At 35.9% G+C, this 24,770-nt stretch overlaps 1 protein-coding gene across 9 annotated transcripts in view; it reads left to right on the top strand.

The window, feature by feature from the left end:
• sns (nephrin adhesion molecule sticks and stones) overlaps positions 1-24,770 on the top strand; it is a 326,558-nt gene that overhangs the window by 198,664 nt on the left and 103,124 nt on the right. For 2 of the 9 annotated variants that reach the window (XM_073988655.1, XM_073988656.1), the window contains 9 exons: positions 4,725-4,878; positions 5,002-5,139; positions 6,037-6,201; positions 6,324-6,611; positions 6,690-6,971; positions 7,072-7,495; positions 8,612-8,778; positions 9,258-9,446; positions 10,389-10,535. In XM_073988655.1, the coding sequence (XP_073844756.1) occupies positions 4,725-4,878; positions 5,002-5,139; positions 6,037-6,201; positions 6,324-6,611; positions 6,690-6,971; positions 7,072-7,495; positions 8,612-8,778; positions 9,258-9,446; positions 10,389-10,535 (1,954 nt within the window). Of the gene's footprint in view, positions 1-4,724; positions 4,879-5,001; positions 5,140-6,036; positions 6,202-6,323; positions 6,612-6,689; positions 6,972-7,071; positions 7,496-8,611; positions 8,779-9,257; positions 9,447-10,385; positions 10,536-24,770 lie in introns of all 9 variants that reach the window. The other 7 variants (XM_073988661.1, XM_073988664.1, XM_073988657.1 and 4 more) reach the window with 6 other exon arrangements.

Raw genomic sequence — 24,770 nt, 5'->3', positions numbered from 1 at the left:
TTCATACCTCTGCCGGAGGCTAAACACCAAATTTCAATCATTTCGGTTGGTTATTTTGACTAAAACTTTCAAAATACCGAAAATCGGGAGGAACGGTTCTATGGGAGCTATATCAAAACGTGGACCAAACATACTAGTTTTTTTGTCCTCGAACTTGTATGTCAACAATAAGTACGTGTACCGTAATTGATGTACCTACGATGCCTCCTTCTATACCGAGAGTTCTATACCAAAAAACATAAACTACATTACAAACTACATAAAAAATACAGCACATGTCTTCAATATAATGCGTGTACTTTCTGCCATATGGTGCTTATGCATACACTACACTCTGTGGTATATCCGTCGTTTTCGCTAGTATTATATACCAACAGTTTGAAAAAAATTATCTTTCCATAAAGTGAGCACAGTATCCGTATCTGTTACCAGATTAATATGCTCCTGGAGGAGGTAGAAAATGTTTCACTCTTTACTGGAATTTTCGGACTTCTGGCTCTTGCACATGTCGATTCACACTCACACTCCCAGCTTTTTGTTGCTCTATTTTTCCTGTGAATAAGACGTTTCTCTTCTCTCCTATTCTCCCGAAACCTCTCTCGTAAGCTACGGGTTGCTAATTGTTGTAGACTAGCTCTATATTTTGCATTCTTCTCTTCGGTAGCAGGACGATACTACTGGTTATAGCATGGAGTCTTTGGTAGATGATTGTGGTTTCCAAGTATATTTCAATTGCTTGCATGGAGTGGGCAATACTGAAACGAGTAGTGGTTTCATTACGCAATTGGGCCAGTTGAGTAGAATATGCTGTAGATCATTGGTGCTCGCTTCCTTACGGTAGCGTAAAAACAAACCACACGTATTCTCTCTTTATTTCTGATTTGCCATTGCTTTGCAATGGGGAGAGTGTCTTACCACTACTAATACTCCAACTATTCTGAGCACCCCTGCTGTAGATATCTGTTGTGACTGCAGCTTACCAATGTCCGTGTTGTGTCTGTTTGTACGTATACGAAAGTACGGATATGTACCTTTGCCGCGGCAAGGTGGTGATACAAGTCGATGTTTGCTCCTCGGAATGATCATACATCCAACACGCTCGATGAATGTCTGCCATCTATCAGAACGTGATCGATTTGATTTTTTTTCTTTGGTTTTTAATCTGCAGACAGCCATGTGTCTTTATAAACGTCGAGATTATTAAATCTGGTAGTGCTACCATGTTTCTAAAAATGAGTTCTCAGGTGTTTCATAATGAAAACTAAATTCCTCGGCTGTTGGACCAAAATTATTCCCTTGGGACACCGGTCATATGTTTTAATATGCCCTCATAAAATATAGATATGGGCTGCTCGCTTAATGTTGAATAACTTAGATCTTAGCCGAATTGTAGCAAGTCTTTCATTCACCGTGGCGAAACGAAAGACTACATATTTTAACCTTCGACTGACTACAAATCCGCAACCAAACTCGTGCTTTATATCATGGAAGTTATAATACAGTGCTTCACCTTTTGGTGTTGTTGTGATGCCTTTCACTGTATGACAGTAACATCGGTCTTGTACTTTGCAAGTGCATGCACTCCGGTTCATCTGAATAGAACCATCTAATTTTGCCGTTATATCTAACGATAGGAGAGGAATTGAAAATTATATGTTTGTGGACATGTAGAGTATATAGGAGCCGATTATTCCAATAACTAACATTCTTCAAATATGCGTGATAACTGTACTTTACTCGCTTTATGAAAAATATCAAAATATTATCATGTTTTAATGGTTCACCAGGATAGAACCACACAAGAATTAACACAAATCCTTTTTTAGATGTGGCAAACTTTTACAAACAGCTACTTATAATTAAAAACAAACTAACACAATCAATATTAGGCAAAAAATTTGCATTAGGCTCTTGGAATGTGGCGGCACATGTTAGCTCACTACCTTTGACGGATGTTAATTGCAGTCCCCCATTTGACACCATGTGCAGGTCAATGTCCACTTAATATGAAAGAGGTACCAAGATAAGTCCTGGGCTCTGACATGCTAAAGTCGATCAGGATCATTCCTTGGTGTATTTTATCTCCTACGTCATCCATTATGTTCATTAGACTGGTTTTAACTCAAACGGAAAAAATCGAAGTTGGATTCTTTTTATGCGGCACCGCCCTAGTTTAGTTTTGTTAGATTTTAAGATTACCAAAGTTTGGGCACAATCGGAATATGTTAACACGTGCCACTGGGGCCTCAAAGTTTGCATAGTAATTTGTATGGGGACAAAGGCGAATTTTCACCAAAACGCTCTACAGACCACATTTATTGTCGAATCGCTGAAATAATTTTACCAATTCATTTCTGTGGCTAAACAAATATTCCTACAAATCGGGTCGGATTTTAATACCAGATGTATATAGGGCCCACAGAAACTTTAAGGTCCGAGTGGCACGTGTTAACATATTCCGATTGTACTCAAACTTCGGCAATCTTAATACCTAACAAAACTAAAACTTTTAGGTGGTGCCGCATAAAAAACCCGACATCGATTTTTTAAAACCAATCTAATATTCATCTTTACGATTATTTTCTTAATTAAAGAATTATTGTTTTAAATTATAGGATGATAAATTATTTCTGAATTAAGGTCCTCATTATTCCTTAAAAAAGTCGAATATTGGGAAAATAAGCAATTGCAGACTGACACCGATAATTATCTGTATCTCATTATTTTCATAAGTAACTAGCCATTGCTCAGAGAAACCCCAAGCGAACATAGATCTTAAGGAATTTTAACAAAATATATATCTCAGTATTGCTTTTTAAAATGGTAGTATGTATGTATGTGTGTGTGAAGTCATTTAAATAAACCATTAGCACACATTAACACAAATACTTTTATAAGCGCTTACCGATGCTAGAGCATACTTAACCACCTATTGGTGTGTATATCCTGGCTTTACAGCTTTTAGTCTAACATTTTTATGTCTTACTTAAATTCTAAACATACATACTTATACAACACATACCTTGTTTATTTACTGAAGGAGATAGACACACTCAAACATAGACAACACATAAAATACACATGCTTTAGCAATATACATATATACGTATATACATTTACTTATTTAGTTACCGTTTTATTACTGATACGCACACACTAGAATGCTCTTTCCATACTTACATATGTTTCTAAACATATTAAGCTTTGTATAAACATTCTTGAAGTACCCTAGCAAAACTTTGGCATAATTTAGATAGTTTCTAAACTCTCTTTATACCGATCTATACATAAGTCCATACCCCTAGGATACAATCGAAATGAAGTGTGTGTGTGAGTGAGTACATATGGCTCTTACCTAGAAACAAGTGTAGAAATAGCTGTAAAACAATGTAACGCGTGTGTGTGTGTAGTGGATGGTAAGGGAACACCTTATTCAAGATAGAGTTCCTACCTGTTTAGAGAATTTGAGTTTTCATAATATTTATGCCGAAGGTTTTATTGAAATTCTTTATCTTTGTTAATGACATTAGTAAACATGTTTACACACATATGTACATACATTCTTGTACTTACCCACACATTCTAACTTAGCAACACCCAGTTAGTATTAATACCCTTCTATGGATGTAATTTCCATGAAGTTTATGTTCAACAGCCGTTAGTTTGTGGTTTTATGGAAATTCAAACAATTACGATGTCATCAGAACAACGATAATGTCGGACAGGTGGAGAATAGTCTTAATGTGGACCATTGTTCGCAGCGGAATACTTTCAATCAAATTTAAGATGAGCAGCTTTAGTGTTGTCGCACCTGAATCTAGTAGTAATGAGCTCAGCTATCACAGTAGTGGTCCACATATTTGTAAAATTGTAATTTGTTCGCTCTAGGATAAATCTAATAACATTTCAAGATTAAAATGTAATTGTAATTATTGTCATGTTTAATATTACACTACATAAATATTACATTACATAAATCTAATACATAATTATCACCGAGTCGTGATATTTAAGTGTTTATCATAACTTTTATAAAAAAACATTATCAGAAGACCGAAAGCGATTTCTAAGCTTTCGGACGGACCTTAAAACGCGTTTTCGTTATCATGACAATATTCCCCTAATGGTACTGGCATGGTATTTTTGGGTTAAAACCCTAAACAGTATAGTCTCGATAATCCGGACACTCGCTTATCGGAACAACGCGGTAATCCGGACACTATATATTTCTTACACTTAGACTATTTTTACTTCTATATTTCATTTAAGTTTTTAGTTTTAGCAATTACAATCAAACACGTATTATACGCTTACCACGAGTGATCCGGGCAATACGATAATTCGAACACAGGCGAAACATGGAGTGCCCGTATTATCGAGATTATACTGTATATTCAATGTATGTTTGTAAATATGTATGTACGTATGTATGTATCTGTATTACCCGGGCAATAAATAAGATAAACATTTATTCTTTAAAATTGTCTTTTCTGCTTGAGTAACTTTTTTCTACACAAAACAAGCAAAGAACAGTAATAATAATAAACAAAAAATTACAAACACACACTCATATCCAACATGAATAGCACTCACTATATTTCCATAGTTGTGTGGTGGCTCTAACAACCAACCAAACAACCAAAAAGTACAATTTAATCATTTGCCAAATTGTCAGAGCATAAGAATTACTCGCTTGAAATTTATGCGTTTTCTTTTAATTCCAGATAAACTCCGTGATACGCACTGCCGACAAGTCGGTCTCGGCCGAAATTACAATTCTGGCAAACGTAACGGATAATCAGGCACAATATCGCTGCGAGGCAGCCAATAGCGCCACAGAGATACCCCTCTTCGAGTCAACCACACTTAGTGTACACTGTAAGTATTGTTCGTTCGTGGCAGCAGCAGCAGATTGCAAGAATCTCCCTGCTCTCGGCTGGACATAATTTGAATGAGTATTAATTTTTATTGTGTGTCTTTGACAAACATGAACAATTACAGTTGCTCCAGAAACGGTTAAGATACGCATCGAACCGGAAGAATTGAAACCAGGCATTGAGGCGACCATTGTGTGTGATTCTAGTTCAAGTAATCCACCTGCAAAATTATCCTGGTGGCGGGATGGCATTGCCATAAAGGGTGAGTAGACGCTTGATTGTTTTAGGTGTAACTGCTCATTGCGAACGGGCGGGCGTTTTGTGGTATGGCTCAGTGGGATGGCCTAGTAATAGAATGGAGCCAGCAAATTGTTAAAGAAGTCAAAAACCTCAAAGCAAGCAGACTAGCAAGGTTTGTTGTTAAGCTGGAAAAGTGCCCAAAATGTTGGGATGTTCAAAGGATTGTCATTGTTGTCAAAAGAAGCACACCAACAGAACAACCAGTGGTGTGGCCACATGCCATACAGTTTGAGTATACCGTCGCTACCATCTATTTAGCCATGCAAGCAGCCAGCCAGCAAGTCGGGCAGGCGGGCAGTACTCAACTATATATAATGATGCTATGCTCAACTATATTTCCCAGTGTTGCACGGAATGGCGCCGGCCAAACATGTAGGTTGACTGCTGCCTGTTGGTACTTGTCTCAGTGCATAGATGTATGCTGGTCGGTTGGTTAGTTGGCCGGCTGGTTGGTTGGATACTAGGTCGACAAAGGCGTATACCTAAACGTGTTTTGTTTGTGTGGTTCTGAGATATCTGTTTCTATTCGCATTTGGCTTACTTACTGAGTCTAACAGCATTCCTTTAGCTCGTCCATTTGACTTCTCTGCATTCGGGTGTTTGTACAAGGATCACAGTTTTGCCGAAGAGGATGTTTGCTGCATTTTCCAAGTTGACTGAAAAAATGTGAAATATGTACTTACGCAAACTTCCGGCTTGCAAACTACATTGTCTCCACTGCGTCTTGCCTACGCTCGGTTACAGCCACTCTGTGGTTCAGTTCATCCATCGTCTGTATTATTTTCATGTGGCAATCACCGTTAACATGCTTTTTATTTTTTGTATTTCCCTTGTGGCCTTGTGGCATGGCCTCCCATAGGTATAAATAATACATCTAAACCCGGCCTGTGGGGTGGTACCGTCTCGACGTTGGAATTCAAAGTAAACATTACACAGGAAATGAATGGCGTAGTGTACACATGTCAAAGTGCCAACGAAGCACTCCAGCGCAGTGTGCATGAGGCTATTAGCTTGGATGTTCTGTGTAAGTAAAGGAAATGTGCGGGAGGAGATGTTATCCTTCCTCCTGCCTGATCCTGGAAGATGGAATGAACATTTTTTAATATCTGTTTTCTTTTCGACAAACCACCTCTCTGTCAAATTTAGATCGACCTAAATTTGTGCCACCTCCATCATCTACTGCTGTGGGTGTTGAGGGCGAATCACTGCTAGTTGCTCTGCAGGCTAATGCCAATCCTATGTCAATTACCTACACCTGGACTAAAGATGGTCAAGCTTTGCCTGGCAATGGAATTGCAGCCGAGTCGCGTATATTTGCCGAAGGACCCAAACTAAATTTTACCAAATTGCACCGCAACGATGCCGGCGTATATATTTGTGAGGCACGCAATTCACAGGGGTCTGCACGTATCAATGTCACTGTTGTGGTTGAATGTAAGTACCTAGCAACTAACTTGGTCGGTTTTCGCATGTCTGCATACCTTTTTGTGATTTTTTTATTTTCTTTCACAGATGGCACAACAATCCGAAGCGTTTCCGAAAATGTCATAGTCAATCCGGGAGAAGATGCAATGTTGTCATGTTCCGTGGAGGGCAAGCCTCTGACCGAAGATCATGTTAAGTGGGAGCGTTTGGGTTATGACATGACAATAAAAACATCCACCACCTTCGCAAATGGCACCTCGTATCTGCACATCAAAGATGCTCAACGAGAAGATGTTGGTAATTTCCGTTGCATAGCTGATAATCGTGTTGCCAATCCTACAAGTCGCGATGTCCTGCTGATAGTCAAATGTAAGTGTACACAACAACAACATAACAGCATCGACTACGTCGAAATTCAATAACGTATTACTTACAATCGGTTTTTGTGTGAATTTTGTGTATTTTGCAGTTGCTCCGGAAATAGACAAATCTCCCACACTTATGAGGGCTGCCAGTGGCACTGGAGAACGTGGCCGTTTGCCATGTCGTGCTCAAGCTTCACCAAAGCCAAAATTCATTTGGCGCCAAGAAGGAAAAGATTTACCGGTTAACCGTTCCTACAAATATGAAGTTGAGGAAAAAAAAATCGATTCGCTGACGTACGAGTCTATACTGATAATCGAGAAGGTGGCTCCGGCGGATTATGGAGCTTATGAATGTGTAGCTAAAAATGAATTAGGTCAGGATATTGAACCAGTAAGATTGGATATAACATCGCAACCCGATACACCATTAAGTTTAAATATTATAAATGTAACACACGATTCGGTGACTGTAGCATGGACGCCAGGATTTGATGGTGGTGTTAAGGCATCGTACAGAGTGCGCTATAGGTAATTATTATTTCGTAAGAGTATTCGAGGGAACAGAATCTACAACAATATATTATTTTTGAAATTTTGAAAATATGTTCCTTCATAAAATTGTCAAATGCATAATTCAAAAATAGTTGATTCTTGTTCTGAGTAATTTCTCCTTATACACACATGTCGGTTCTTTATTCAAAGAGGGTCCTTCGATTTAACAATTTATATTTAAGAATTAAAGTGAGATTTTTCTAAGATAGATTTTTTGAGTTATGACACTCTTTAAGTACGTGAGCGATATCGTCGGTGTCATGCTTAAGTGTTCCATACGCCATTTTCCCGTTTTGAGATAATCGCATTTAAATGTTTGCGTTACAACTACTTGGAGCTGTTTGAAGAAAATATTTATATTTGCCAAAAGTTAGAGGAATATATGTTAGAATAAAATAGTTATAGAGAATTTTTTAAAACTTGAACTTTTGTCCAGTTTTTCCATATCCACACTTTTGACACAAATGCATAATATTGTAAATCACATGGAACAAAGTGACAAAAAAATTTTCCCACCTTTGCTTCAATAAATTCAAACCTTCGAAATCGAAAATTAAAGTTCTGATTTTTGGAATGTATTTTTAAATCTGTAATATGCTGTTTATATTAGAGCTTTTTGCAGGGTTAACCTTCTTTGAAAGGATTTGTTTGAAATATAAGCAATGGAATTGACATTTAAAACCCAGTCCGTTTGTTAAATCCGGTTATATATAAACGGGGTATAAGTTATTAAAATATTTATTTTATAACTGAAAAGAAGTAATGCTTTCGGACGGAAACGTGGATATCTCGGAAACTAGAGCAGATTGGAAAAAGCAGACCAGAAATTCAGAAAGAGCATACGCGAAAGCCCTAGAAACCACCTATATTTCAAAAAATCAAAAATGGCGTATGGAATACTTAAGCATGACACCAACGATATATTACTAACTTCAAAGCTATAATTTCATTTTGTCTTCGTGTTCTTTTAATTACAATATGAAAATGAATTAATTCCACCAGGGCAAAAACTAATCCGTTGAAACATTCTCATTTCTTCCTTTTCATTTATGTTTTGTGTAATGACAACCTCCCATTTACCATCATATGCAGAGAGGCAAACCGGGAACAATACAAATACATTGATGGCCTGCCCAACAGTCATAAGCTCACCATAAATGGACTTCGCATGAATACTTTGTATCTATTCTCGGTAATGGCGTACAACGATTTAGGCGAGAGCAAATACTTGCCTGACCTACAAAAGGCCCACACCAAAGGTAAGTGCCTGAACTAAAATCACCAACAACGTCAACATGATTCGAAATATGCACCACTTGGAATTCGAATGAGGCAGAGTGCACAAATTAGCTATGTCTATGTCACAGAGTAAGCAGCCTCAGTAAGGGCATTGATTTATTTGTCGCGTCATCTGCTTTTTACGAGCTTCCTTTCCAATACACTAAGAGCTGTCTTCACTCCATTGGGTAAAAAAATGCACAGCTAGTAGTTGGAAATTCATTTTATAGAAATAACTTTGTTCAGTAGCTGTAGAATGACTATGATAAGACCTCATTCATTTACGCACACACCCGCATGTATGCATAACTCCAATGTTATACATACATATACGTATGCGTGTGTTTGTATCTGTATACATATGTTTATAACAGAGTATGTCTTCTTTTTTAATTTTGTCTTTTATGCTGCATTTGCGTTGGGGTTACGTTACTCTGGTGAATTTTTAATAACGCCCCAGAAGCACCGCCACCATCGCAGCCTGCTTCATCATTAGGCGGGCCACCCACTACCAGTGCCACACCGCTGGGTGGCACCTCCGGCCTGCTGTTGCTGGTCGGTGTAGCATCTGGCATTACAATTGTGGCTCTGAATATCCTCATCATAGGTTGTTGCCTGCACAAACGAAATCAGAAGCGTCTCAAACGAGGTACTGTAATAACGCCCTCAATGTCTCTCCCTATATTTGTCATTAATCTATGCAAGCATAGACATTTGTCTGTGTGTGCGTATATGTTACTGTTTATATTTGTATATGTATGCCCATATGTATGTTATGTTTGTTGTTAAAGTATAGTCGGCCCATACAAGAGAGTTTCCACCATAAAAATTTTGTTGTCTGCATTATTTCCTTCCGTTTGTTTGTTGAGATTTTCATTTCAAATCTCCCAGCTTGTGCTGTGTTTCTTCCTTTTAACAGACAACATTTCATTTTGTTGTAATCCTTGTTATTTTATTTACTTTATTTTGTTTCCGTCGTCGTATTCTCCTTTTATTGGTAAATATGTGTTGTTTTTTCCCTCTTTGTTATTATTTCTTGTTGTTTACTTTGGCCGACGATATGACAGAAATGTAGGGGTAATAGTCACCTAAATATGTGTCGAAGGCCAAAGGGACGCAAACTTCAGATAGGCCTAAGCTTATATATGTGTGTACGTATATATGAAAAATAATCATCTTTCGAAACACGAATAAAGTTATTCTTTGAAGACCTGCAACTTCCTAATCCCCACTACGTTAAAACTTGTGCACTAGCTTTCAACTTTGCCATCAATAGCTGGCTTATCAGCAATTTCCCACCTCACTTCATATCTCGTTTTGTTATGCCATTGAAGGGCAACCATTATATATCCATCATTGGATTTACCCTAAATTTATTTAACATTATATTTGATTTTCTTAAATTTTATGTTCTTTGTTTTTATTATTTTTTTTCATCTTTTTCGTCTCTTTCATTTTTATTACCTTGTCTTCTCATCCCATACCTACATTTTCCCCATCATCATCCATTCATTCATCTGTAAATTGTGTGATGGCTCTACGACTGTATGGGGCGCACCACTAACCGGTGGTATGGAAATCCCTGAAGAAGGTCTCGAATTGCTACCAGCCGAATTAACTGAAAATTCAAATGCGCCAAATCTGGTTATAATTGGCATTTCGTTGGCAGCTTTTGGCTTCCTTTTGGTAAATGCAGCCTTAGTAGGCTGGTTTTTCGTCCATCAAAGGCGCAAAAAAGGTTTGTCTTTTTGTTTTGTTCATTTCATTTTTATGACGGGTGATCCCTTTATTTATTTAGTTGGTATTTATCATTTTGTTGTCTATTAGTTTATGAGTTTCCTTGTTGGTTTTTTCTTTTGTTTTTCTTTATATTTATTTATACGTCTGTATATCCAGTGTAGTTGTAAATTTAGGCCAAATAATTAGTTAAGCTTTTAAAGAAGTATGTATAGACCTGCAACCATTTATTATTAACAAAACTAATTAAATAAAACCAAAGCACCATAAACAGGTAAGTGAATAATTATTTAATACCATGCTAAACACATATTTTTAAAATTGAGAATTAGGTATACATTACTATTAACATTAATACATAAATATGTTTATATAAATTCTTTACAGTAAGTTTGAAGTAAAGTGAAGGGTAGGGTAGAAACAAAGAAAAAACATATATGCAAACAAATAGTACAGATAGGTCGCTTTGCAAATTCTAGATATCGGCTCAAATTCGTGATTGAGAATTCGAATCCAAAAGCGGAAACATCATCAGGAAATCGAATTACTTTGGTTGCAATTTCGGACAGTTTGATTGCTGGCTCCGCTCATTGGTTCAGATGGAATGATGTCTGAGGAATGATGTGGGTTTTGATGCTTTTACATACCACATATCGACGCCTCCAAACAATAGTATGCTAAGTCGACTTAGCATGTTTTCAAGTTCTTTACATTTTTATATTTAACGTCCTTTAACTAAAATTCTGTCAAATTTTGGTAATAATCGGACAATCCGAACAGAAGTTATAAACAAATATTTACTTAGCATAGTACTGAAGGTCAAAAAAATGTCCAAACTTTTAGAGCTTGTCCTGGAAAACTCCTTGTTCAGAATTAGCAAACTATTATTTGGAGGTATCGAACGTCCTTTAACTTACACTCTGTCAAATTTTGGTAATGATCGGTCAATCCGAACAGAAGTTATAAACAAATATTGACTTAGCATAGTACTGAAGTTCAAAAAAATGTCCACACTTTGAGAGCTTCTCCTGCAAAACTCACTTTTTAGACTTAGCATACTATTATTTGGAGGTGTCGATATGTAAAGAAACCCTGATTTAGTCCGATATTTATAACATTCGTAACAAATTTGGAAAAAGATTAAATATGATATATTCCTTCCGGTACCTCTCCAATAAAAGTTTGAAAATTTCGTTTCAGTCACTCATCAACAATTTTATCTTCGTGTTGAGTGCCTCCTTTGTTAGTCTGTATACATTTAAACAAAACATGCAAAATTCTATATTGTAGAATATTTATCGTTAAGATCGACATGAAAATGTTACGCTTTTTAAGATGTCTAGAAAAAATTGTGGTAGATTTAAACAAATTTATTGTCTCTGATTACACTATGCAACACTGAAAATGCAAACAACTTCTAGTATAAAATTTTTGAAAGTACATATTTAGACTACAAAAACCCTAGTTGAGTTTTGTCCTGTCAGATCCAGTTCGGATTTTATGGCCTCATCTAAACCGGGCTAAAACTACACTTTTTTGCATTTATCAGGCCGTTATCTTCGAAAGGAATAGAAATTTGCCCATGCTGTCTTTAGCAACATTGTAGCCCTAAGCTAGAAGAAATTATCTGTTGAACAGACCACACAAGAAAAACTTCATGTAGGGCATCAAAATCGATCAAATATAGAAAATTTTACATAGTTTCTGGAATTCTTGTCGGTATCGGCTATACTATTGAAAGTTGAACCAAGTAGCCCATTGCAAAAATCTTCTTAACAATGTTCTGAGCAATTCTTTGGAACATTCTGAAACTCTAAAATGCTTATTTCATGTTGTTTCAGCGGTATTTTGTATCATATCTTTTTTTAAAACCTCTTTCAAACACTGTTCACACCAACAGTTTATTCTCACATTTCTGTTTTCACCACATTATTGAAATATTTATTAAATCGTCGTTGAAAAATATGCTAAAAACGACGTGATGGAGGCACTTTACAACAATGACATGTTCTGAAGAGTTGTGTATTATATTCTAGCAAAAATTTTTTCAAAAGAAAACATTAAGAAACAATTAACAGTTTTAGAGATATGGCCCGAAATGTATATAAATTATGGAATTTTTAGATATATTTTGAAATTTGAGACAATAAATATAGTTTTTCGAGTTCATTATTTCTCCAAACATTTTATTCTTGCTCTTATCTACAAATTTGTTTCAGAGGTCCGAAGAAGATTTGCATTGGTTTCAGAGATATAGCCCCGAATTTCTTTAAAAACTCAATATTTAACCATGTTTAGATGGGGTCATAAAATCCGAGCTGGATCTGACACAACAAAACCCAACCAGGGTTTTTTGTCGTTTGGGTCTGTACTTTCAAAAACCAAACACCACTATGTGGGGAGGGTATTATAAGTTGGTTTTGGGCAAAAAGTTTGTAACGCGTAGAAATAATGGTCGCAGACCCATACTTATATATACCAAAATGAATGTCGCGAGCTGAGTCGAAATGGCTATGTGTGTCCTCCGTCCGTCTGACCATCTAAATCTTGTAGGTCGCAATTTTGAACGGATCGTCACCAAATTTTGGGTGTTGATGAGGCTCCCTGAGGCGAAGAAGCCTCTTGATTTTGGCGATGGTCGGATAATATTCAGGGGTGCGAATGGGAAAAAACGTATGTGGGGAAAAATTCAAAGTTCTATTTTAAAGTTCTATAAAGTTCTATTTTAAGCTTCTATAATGGGTATAAGAAAAGCAAAACCTGCTACTGAAAGTAGAAAATATCGCATTTACAATAAGTAAAGTAGGTTGTCGTAGGTGGTTAAAAACGAAGATATCACAATAGTCGCTAATAAAACACAACTTTTCATTTTTGTGATTTTAATTATAATGACGAATATTACAGCACTGGTTGTTGACCATACAAAAGCAAAGCCTGAATATGAAAGTAAAAAATCCTATCTTTACAATGATGCAAAGTAGGTTGGCGTATATGGCTAAGTAATGGAGATATCGCAATAGTCGGTAATACATCCCATTTTCAATTTACTTGAAATCACACTACAGACCACAATTTTAATCGGATCGTCCCGACATTTTGGGGGTTAATGGGGATCCCACAGAGGATAAAGCCTATTGATTTGGCTGATGGCTATACCAAAAGCAGAACATGGTAATGCAAATAGAAACAAGTAAAAAAGTATCAGTCGACTTAGCCGACAGAGATATACCCTCAGCAAGGGGGGATTGAAACACAAAAAAAAACTTATGTATTTAGTGGGTTTTTCAAAATTTTGATTAAAGCTCACACATTTGTGAAGGATATCTATAGATAGGACTTTTGTACCATACTTGCCTAAGGAAAACATAATATCGCTGTAAACAGGGCCATTAGGAAAACCTTCTGTAAAGTTTTCCAAAGGGTCCTCGAAAAGACCCTTAACCACACAAAAATGTTGAACATTGGTACCAAGGATTGGATCGATAGGGCCCACATTTGAACATAAACGAAATATTTAGAAATAAAAAGTTTGGGCCCAATGGGTTCCTTCGTTTATGAGATATCGCGCGTACCATTGTAGCGAATATTTTCAACTTTTGTTGAGGAGGTACCGAAATAAGCACCACCTTCAAATTTCATCTAATATTCGAAGAAATATTACGATACCCAAAGTGTGGACGCAATATTCGGTTCGTGCTCTCCAGCCACTACATACAGCGCCATAGGGGTTTTTTACAACTCTCGGGCAGTTTTCTCAAGAGTATGGACTCACCCTGAAATAACTTTTACTGTCGCAATTGAGGCAGTGAATGCAAGTTGCTTCAACAAAACTCAAAGTAATTCGAGAGCAGTTCTTAAAGTGAGATTATCCGAGATTTGTGTGAGAGGTACCCGAAGGAGTGGACAAATATAGTCCATATTCGAACCAGATCTATATCTGGTAGATATATTAGGATGTGCAATATATGGACCACATCGGTCATTCCCTTCAAGAGTTATCATGCGCACAAGTTTTCCGAACATTTTTGAACTATTGTGGGGGAGGTACCTGAAGGAGTAGACCTATATGGCTTATCTTCGAACTTAAACTAAGTTTGGACAAAATATTACGAAGGCCAAATTTTGGACCGAATCGGCCGATCCGTTCGAGAGTTATGTGGCGCTCCGACCACTACACACGGTGTCATAGTAGTTTTTTTTTTGCGACTTACAGGCTATTTTCTCAGGAACTATGGACTTGTCCTTGATGAAACTTGTACCTTCGAATGGGGGAGAGTGAATACAAGTTGTTACAACAAAAGTCAAAGAGATTCGAGAGCAGGTCCTAAACTGAACTTTTCGAAATTTTGTGTGGGCGGTACCCGAAGGAATGGACCGCTTGAGCCCATATTGGGACGTAATCTAAGTCTGGTAAAAATTTCACGATGTGCAAAGTATGGATCAAATGGGTTACTCCCTTCAAGAGTTACCGTGCGCACAAATGTTCCAAACATTTTCGAACTTTTGTGGGGGAGGTACCGGAAGGAGTGGACCGATATATCCCATCTTCGAACTTAAACTAAGTTTGGACAAAATATTACGAAAGCCCAATGCTGGACCGAATCGGTTGATCCGTTCGAGAGTTATCGTGCGCTCCAGCCAGCCAGACAGACATACGGACGGACATGGCTAAATCAACTCCCAATTGTCTGAAACACATTTCGCCCAAACATACTTGGGGCCTAAAACCATTATTTCGATGAGGCACATTTTGCCCGTATGAAAGTGTATATGGTAATATTCAAAAAAGTTTTTCAATCGTTGAAGTTGAGGTTCACCATTTAATAAGTCGCGAACTGTTAATATATTTTATAAAATATGAACATATTTATATTAATTGAAGTGTTTTAGCCACGATCTGATAATATGGACCATAACAAATAATTTTCGTGGAAGCTGCGTTGGTGGTAATATAAAAAAATGGGAAAAATGTGTTGAAGTAAACAAGTTTTTTCGTTTTTTAATTCTGGCCAATCCACGCAAACATCGAACCTGTGCCCAAAGAAAGAACTAAAGAATACCTCTTGGGCAACATGGTTCTAGTGTATGACTTTTCGATATATACACGGCATCCTCCTAAAATCGATGCTGACATTTTGAAGTTTTGATTTCAGTGTTTTTCGAATTTTTCTTATAATTAGAGGGTGCAACTAGATAATAATCCAATAGTTAATAGGATTGTAGAACTCGCGATTCCACGTCGTTCGATGTATATCTCATGAGTGTGCTCCGTACAGCTTCCTTGTAATAGGAGTCCAAAGGCGAAAATTTGGTGCGTAAATTTTCTGAAAAAACCTATTTTTTGGCTTTGAAATTTACAACTGTCGTACAGGTACCCCTGAACCCCGCGTGATTTTAGTTTTTTAAGTGCCGGATCTAATGAGCTCTTCCGCGTTCAAATCCATCCACTAAAACGCCGGATATAGATACCTTGAAAGTAGGAAAATTTGCAAAAATATATTTTGATTATTTTTACATAAATGTAATCCTTTATACGCGATTATAATATTTGCCAAAAAGATGTGTCACAAAATACAAAGATTCAGGAGTAATATCCCTATTTATCCCAAAATAGAATGCGGTGGCACATCCGCAGTTCTTGACGAATCTGTCTAAAATAATTTAAATTGACGTATTTTTAATAGGCCGCCATTGAAATCGGATGCACCTTATAATCATATGCACATCGCGTAATTTTTGCCCACTTGAAGGTTTTTTGAATAGTAAGATGCAACTGATGGCACACTTTGGCCGCTGAATGAAACATACACATTGATAGACATGGACTCCCTGTATCCGAAAAGCACATGCACCTCAACCGATTTAAACGGATTCTCGAATTATACGGTTTTTAATATCTATGTTTTTTCTTTGATTGTAATTTCAATTTTATTCTCTACTTCTTATTTCTATTGCTTACCACAGAAAGCAAATATACTTCCACGATGACTAATTACATTTCTTGTAGAAGTTAAGGCAAAATACTTCAGGATTTGTATGGAAATTTAGCGACATAATAGAATAACTCCAAACATTTTTTTTTAATTTTTCGTATTTAACCAAAAAATACGTTTTTGAAATAATTTCCAATAGTAAGTTTCCGTTCTTTGTTCTTACTGTAATATGCAAGTTTTAAACGCGATCTTTATAATTTTGGGCTTGGATTTTTTCTACGCGTTCTCTAGATTCTGTACGTATTTTTAAATTATTTTTTTAGAGATTTTTATGGACTCTGAGTAAGAATAAATAAAATTTACTCCAAGATTTCTGCAATTTTTGGATTTTCCGCGAAAATAAAACTAAATTTAGCAAATCTTTTAGCATCTACGGATAGATATCAAATGCTGATAACGATTCATATATACATGTTCTTATTACAACACAATAGGAATTTTTAAATATTTTTTCTTTATAACAGAGTAAAACCCCATATAACTTTTGAGGGCAGCATCCAATTTTGTGAACGCGAACAGATTTGAAACCACAATTGTTTTCGTAACCCATGTACCAAAAATGGCGGATGTGCTCGCCAAAAAAGTTTTTAATTTTTTTCTATGTAATTGTAAAGGAAATTTGAAATTTACCATATACCCTCGTTAGCATAAATGCTGACGGTATAAATATAAATATATAATTCACAAATATGTAAAGAATGTTGTTGTAGGTGGTGAAACATCGGAGATATTGCAATAGTCGCGAATCCAACCCAACTTTTTATTTTTGTGATTATAATTGTAATGACGAATATCACAGTTTAGGTTGGCGACCTTCCATAGCCAAAGTCTGGCTATGAAAGAAGAAAATCCAATTTTTACAATGATGCAAATTAGGTTGGCGTAGTTGGTCAAACAACGGAGATTTCGCAATAGCCGGTAATACATCCCACCATTTTTTTTTTAATCAATAGGTCGCAAATTTGATCGCATCGTCAGAAAATTTTGGGAGTCTATGCGGGCCCCACAGAGGAAGAAGTTTGTCACAGAAAGTGTGGTAGTCGAATAATTATCCCTAAAAGAAATATTTACCAGTGAAAAGCTTATACACAGGGGTAGTGTTGTAGGGTATCACATAGTAGGCCCCATCCCGACTTTAGCCTTTGCTAAACTGTTTTGATTTTTTATTGAAGTCCTTACTCCTAAGAAAAGTTAGGTTAGGTTTAGGGCGACATAATCAAAGCATGTCCGCATTTGACGTTCCTTGGCCAATTCTGTCTCTTAGAGTTGTTAAATCTAGTGATTTAGTTCAGTACCATAGTTTGCGTATGAGTTATTTCGTAAAAACAGGGATAATAATACTCATACGCAGTTCGTTCATACAAACGACCGGTGTCTACTGAACTATTTAGTAACTAAGTCGTTCAAACGAACTTATTGTTACGTCATGTAGCATGCAGCTAATCCATATATTCCTTAGCATATGGCTGTGAGCCGTAACGCTGGACGGGGAGTGCGTCTTCACCAGGAGACTTGGTTTTTTTCAATCCTTTTACTCCTTTCATTCACCACAAACTCAGTTTGTGCATGGGTTTTAGATAGAAACTTCTTCATTTTTAAAACTTCGCACTATCACGTTATCGTAAAAGACTTTCTAGACAAATTGTTATATAGTAGAACCTCGATAATTCGTAATACAAGAGACCGACAATTTTATACGAATTATCGCGAATCTACTGCATCTAGTACTTCCTCCCTAATTCCATTAACAAAGGTTTGCGTTTTTCTTATCATAAGAGTTATGAGGTCGGGAGTATTCAAGTGTTCTAAAATGGCCAGGTCCATTTTCTTTTTATTAGTACAACCCCACGAGTACCACTAGTATTTCGTTAACTGTCGGCTAGACGAACGGCAGAGGGTTCTCTGTCGACCCCCTCCACTAGCGGAAAAAATTTATATTTTATATAGGTCAACGTTTCCTGGATTAGGGCGATATGTTTATTTTACTTTTATTGACTTTCTCCACCACGACTTCTGTTGCCGTTTCATTTCGATGGAGATTTATTTGGCTTACTTCGATCATGGCTCCTACCAAAGATGGGCTTCTTGGGAGTCGCTGATGGTTTCGACTCCTTCTTGTGTCTTTCGCTCTTTTGTTTTATCTCTTTGCCTCTTTGGTTTGGCTCATCGATTACTGCCCATGCAATTTTGAAGTGGACAGCGTTTGAAACGTTATACGCCGTGTCCTTTGTTTCTGTCAGACTGGCCACTGGGTTTAGGTGCAACTAAATACTCATGAATTCACGAAAAAATCCTTTCATTTTAAAATTCGAGTGAAGCATTTAGTGCTTCAAATTTTTTCACAAAATATGTTTACTTAAGGAAAATCTTTTATTTCAACACGATTCAAGCACTTAAATATAAAACAATAGACACAGAAAAAAAAAACAACCCAGATAAACAAACGTTGCTTGCAATGGGAATAAAATGAGCTTTTTAGTTTGACTTAACTCTGGGGTTACAAGGAATTGTTTTGTATACCGTGTGTTTGTTCTTCATTTTTGGTCATCTGCCTATTTGGCTGTGTAGCTTTTTGTCTAAATTTGTGTTAATGCTACATTCTAACTGAGCTGTTGATATTTACAATAGAAAATAGTTTTATCTCCTGTGGACTCTAAGCGGGATTACCACTATAAAAGGAAGGATAGTAGCAAAGCTCTTTTGCACAGTGGCCATAATATATATTTAACATGTATTATAAGGTCATTTATGACATCAGGAGTTTAATGTCAAAGTCAATATACGAAAAAAATATATTTTTTAAAGGAGGTATCCGGATACGATCAGATATTTCATTATCATTTCTTTGAGATTCTGTTTACATTTAACTGAAATAGCATTTGAAGGATATCGGAAAAAGGAGCCTTAATTGTAAACAAAATATTTTAGAGATAAGCAGAAAGTATAACGCTAAGTTTCACATACCAAAAAATAGCACTGTTATTGCAGCGTATACTTGTTTCATAAATAGTGAATGAAAACCACAACTATGGAACCTTAAAAATTTATCTATTTTGCAACATTATCCAAAATGGGTTATTCTTTCTATGGGTTATTCTTTGTAATAAAAGTTAAGTGTAAACGAGGAACTATGTCGAATAACATTTATGTCTGTGTTCACGATAAATCGGGACTTTATTTAATTCTCTTTTTTATTAAATATAGGCAAACCTCATTAATTCAAACACAGCTACAAATAATTTAACCTCTTATGTTTCCTAACTGATATTATCAATATATCCACGAAACTTTTGGTGCTCACATAGTTTCATGTTGCGTCTTCAAACGATTCTTCAGTTTATTCTTCGATAAATATCATAACTTGTCTTGTCAAAAATACCACTGTACATCGAACAATTTCCGTCAACACAATCTTACTAGCATAGGAAAATAACATTTGAAAAGGCCAAAAAAAAGAAAAGGCGAAAAAGTGAAGAAAATTAAAAACAGGGAAAACAGCTTATATAATGTGACAACACAGCTTACCATACCACGATAGTTGTCCAAACGGTTATTCATGCAGGGAAGTGCAAAACAAAAACAGACTGAATTGGAATGTGGCGAGTAAACATAAAACATCCACACAGATGTCCCATAACCACCACCACTACTTGTATATAGGCCATACCAATATGAAAACACATTTACCACTAGTCTAAAATATTAGTGGGAGAGTTGGTAGGCATGCGAGTGCGGTGTCTATAAAAAACAGATGGAGATTTTCTATAGGAAATCTCTATAAAAATTCACCGCAATATAGAGCCTACTCCCGTTGGTGGCCTTGCTCAATGCTTTCGCTGTTGTTTGGGTTCCTCACAATCCCTATAGGCAAGTTGCAAACCAAACTGCTGCCTTTACCACTCACTTTACCATTACCCTGCCAACCGAGCAGTAGTCCCTTTTGTGGTTGTTCCACGTAGCACACTGTGTTTTTGTTTGAGTTGATGGTATTCATTGCGGTTTATAGTCCTAGTAGAAGTGATACAACATGGCACATATTACAGCAGCCCGATTGTCCATAGACGTTCCCAGTGGTTGGTTGGCTGGATGGTTGACTGGCTGTTTCATTCCTTTTTTCTCTCTTGGCCATGTTGTTGTGGCAAGATTATCATTTTTCACTTATGTCATCATCCTGGCATAAATACGTTTTGTAGAGCTAAGGAATTTAATCGCACACCCATCTCTCCCATTCAGGCAACAGCATTCCACTGCATTTTTTGCCATTCATCTGATGAGCATGACGAAAAAGTCGACAAACACAAACCATATTTTGCAAAGGCATTAAAAACATTTCCCCCACCCACCCCCAAGGACTACTTGTCATGCATTCGATGCCAACGAACAGCAACAAAACATAAAAAGTTATAATCTCTAGTTTATGCACAATGCCAGGGAATATCTTTACATTTCTTTGGAAAACACCTCCCTGCCAAGTTCTCCCCACTGTCTGTCTGTTGCAGCATTCGTTTTGAGAGTTGTTTTATGATGATTTTTTGCTTTCTTCTTTTTCACATTTTGAATGTTTTATGTTGTGAGCTGCCATTATTAAGAGTATGTACCTAGATATATGTATTCTTAACTACACTCCTACCTACCTACCCACCAACATCATATCATCCTATATATCGCGCATACTTAGCCTTTTGTTTGAATTTAAGCTGATAAGGATCTGTGGCAACAACGCCATAATACAAAAATAATCAGCAATACAAAATAATGAATGTGTGTATGGCCACGAAGACGTCGACGACGATGGTTAAAAAACTAGAAATCCTTAAAATCTCATTCATATACAATGAATCAAGAATTGCTTATGAAAACAAAAGCAAAAAAGGGATAAAAGAATGCTACATATGTCTTGAAGGAGAACTTCCTCCACTTAAAAACCAACAAAAAAATATTTGTTGCATCTACGTACATATGTAATTGAAAAGCATACATGGCACCCTACAAGGCATTGAAGAGAAATTTAAGAGACTCTAGCTTCTTTTTATTTGCAATTTTCACCACAGCGACTAGTTTTCTTGTTAGGTAAACACCATTCCATTGAATGCAAATCCCAGTGCCTTCGATCTATATGAGAGACGGTCGTGTTGCATTCAATCCGCGGCCTTATGATTCATTCCACTTGCATATTTTGAAATTTATTAATGTATGTGTTAATAATATGAGCTTCCTTTCTAGTTAATTTTTTTCCAATAATTTGAGGTCGTGGTAATTGTATTGATTCAAATTTGACTTAGAATGTAATTGATTACAATAATACTGTGGAATAAATTCAGGTTAGCAACAATTAGGTCCATTCTGAGAGTTGCGGGTGCAAATAGAGGGTAAATTAGAAGACCCGTATCGGGCCGTTTGTTTATGTTAGTTCGATTTTTTTAATTTTTTTAGATTTTCAACCAGAACATTGCACAATGGTAAATTTTCCGAAAACCCTGGCCAAACATCGAAAAACAAACTTTATCAATTTACACTAAATAGTGTAAAATATTTGGATTTTTTGTCTCAATATTTAAGTTGTTTATAAAAATATTATAATATCCAAAATAAACTACGGCTTATAAATATTTTTTTGTGTAATTGTAATGAACATTATGTGAAACGTATTTAAAAAGTTCAGTGTCGCCAATGAAGTGCGTTTTTTAATAATGATAATTAATAATGATGTCCGCAATGGTTGATTTTTTTCAAGGTCAATTTTCACAATAAATTATGAACGTAGTTGTGAGTAAGATGGATTTGGACTGTGCACCTTATCATTTCATAAAAAGGGAAGATGATTTTAATAATTCGCATCGAAACAACCTGCACAAATTTGCACTTTTATTTTTTATGTGGCATTTTTTTTCATATTTTAAAGGAGGCTATTAACGATTTTTGAAAACAAAAAGATTAAATTAGCCTAAAAACTACTTTAAGACCCCTTTAGTGACCCGACGAGGGTTAATTAAAAAAAACATTCCTCGCATTCTTGTTAGTAAAGTTGCCAACGACACCATTCACCTAAAGTGCAAGGATTCCAAGGTATCTTGACTAAAATATTTTCAAAAGCGTTGAAATGGTGGAAACTTCCCCCTATTTTAGTTTCTTGTTTTCTTTGCAAAATGTATACTTATATTTATTTGGTATGCGACGCAAATAGAGATTTCATGTCTTTGTTGACTTATAATGAAATTTAGTGGAGAACATTTTTGCCTTTGACATCATTCTTCTCAAATGCTATTTTGTGGGAGAATTATGCACAAACTCAGATGAAGTACGACTTTATCCCTAAAATTGTTTTTAATTTTTGTGTATTTCTGGAGTTTCGATAAGATGTTGAGTTTTAATGTATTCTTCGACCTATAGTTAAATTTATGGCGAACAAATTTGTAGAATATTTTAATCTGATACGATTTTGTAAGAGAAGAGACCAGAAAGATCCCTTTAATTGCCGTCTGAGGCTTAAATAATATTAAAAATGAAAGCAGCGACCCGAACAACATAACAACCCAAGGTTAGGTCAAAATCCATTAATTTTTAGAGTTTTGGCCAGATTTTTCGTGCATTGTTGGCGTTTTTATTGGGATGGCGTTGCATTTTTTTTTCAAAAGAGTCTGACTTAGTCCCATTGTTGTTGTTTTAATATTTTAAAATTTCAACTCTTTCCACAAAAACGCTCTAAAAAGATTCCGCTTCCTAATTACTTTCGTTTTAATAGAATATCTTCAAACTACGTACAAACGTTCGTATATGTTGACCAATACTTAAAGGATTACGAATTTAAGGATCTCTAACTTGATGCTTGGTACTTTGGCCATAGGGTACTTAAAGTCAAAAAAATTAACTTTATCAAATGTCAAACTATATTGAATTCTTACCTCACACGATACGGCTTGAACAAATATGGCAATGGAATGGAATGTCAGGACACCCAACAAAAAAACATGTAAAGAAACTCGGAAAAAAAACTTTATAAACTGTCATGTAAGTTTTATGGCGGCAGAATGTAAGAATAAAACAAAAACGACAACTTGTACTGTGAGAGGAATAAAAAGTTTAAAAAAAAATGTGTGAAGATTTTCAATACAACAAATATTTTGGAATGTAAGTCAAAGATAACAGCCAGAAATGTGTGTGTAAATGTTTTACAATACACTGAACAGTAAATTGCATAGGTTAAGGTAATAAAATTTGTATAAATATGTCATATGTATTAAGTAGCACTGTGCAACACATATTCTGACTCTGCAGCGTGATAGAAAACCAAAACAATCCCGTTTTTCCAGAGTTATGCACTTTCGCCGTTATGGGACCCGAAGATTTGGTGCCTTGATGTCAAAAGGAGTCATTTGTCAGGCTCATAACTTGCAAACGGTTTAGTTTAATTGATTTACTCTCTGAATCTTAGGAGTCTCATAAAACATTTTTTAATATTTTTTTCCTCCGGTTCAGGTTTATAAATATCAAACCATACAATGTACAAAATTGTCCTACAAACATTATTTGAGAAGAATGATGTCAACGGCAAAAATGTTCTCCACTAAATTTCACTGTAAGTCTCCAAAGATATGAATGTAGGTATCAATTTTGCAAAAAAAGAAACAAGAAACTAAATATGGTGGACGTTTCCACCATTTCTCTACACTTTTGAAAATATGTGGGTAAAGGTTCCTTGGAATCCATGCAATTTAGGTATAGTGTATCGTATATCATCGTCGGGGGTCTTTAAGGGGTTTTTAGGGTTAATTTAGTCTTTTTGTTTTCAAAAACTTTTAAAAATATCCATTAAAATGTGGTCATAGCAGATCAAAATATTCTATAAAATTGTTTGTCATAAATTCTACTATAGGTCTCGTAATACTTCAAAACTTTAAATTTTAGCTAAACGCCAGGAAGTGATCCTATATTATATACTCACATTCTGAATCAAAGAAAATATTATATACATATGCAAGACAAAATGCTACATAAAAATGAAAAGGATGAAATCATGATATTGGTAGCGATCCGTAAAATTTTGCAACACTGTCTGTTCGTTTTGAAAAACATTACTCTCTGTAATAGAGGGTAATAAATGAAGTTGAGCCAATGGGGGAATACTCCACTCAAGCAATCGAAAAAAAATGAAAAGTTCAAATTTGTGCAGGATGTTTCGATGGAAATTGTTAAACAACTCTTCCCTTTTTATGAAATGATAAGGTAGCACAGTCCAACTTGAT

Source organism: Musca autumnalis, unplaced genomic scaffold (assembly GCF_047663935.1).
Source record: "Musca autumnalis isolate F117 unplaced genomic scaffold, ASM4766393v1 scaffold_5, whole genome shotgun sequence".
NCBI classification, from domain to species: Eukaryota; Metazoa; Arthropoda; class Insecta; order Diptera; family Muscidae; genus Musca; species Musca autumnalis.
This window is presented reverse-complemented; position numbering and strand designations above follow the sequence as displayed.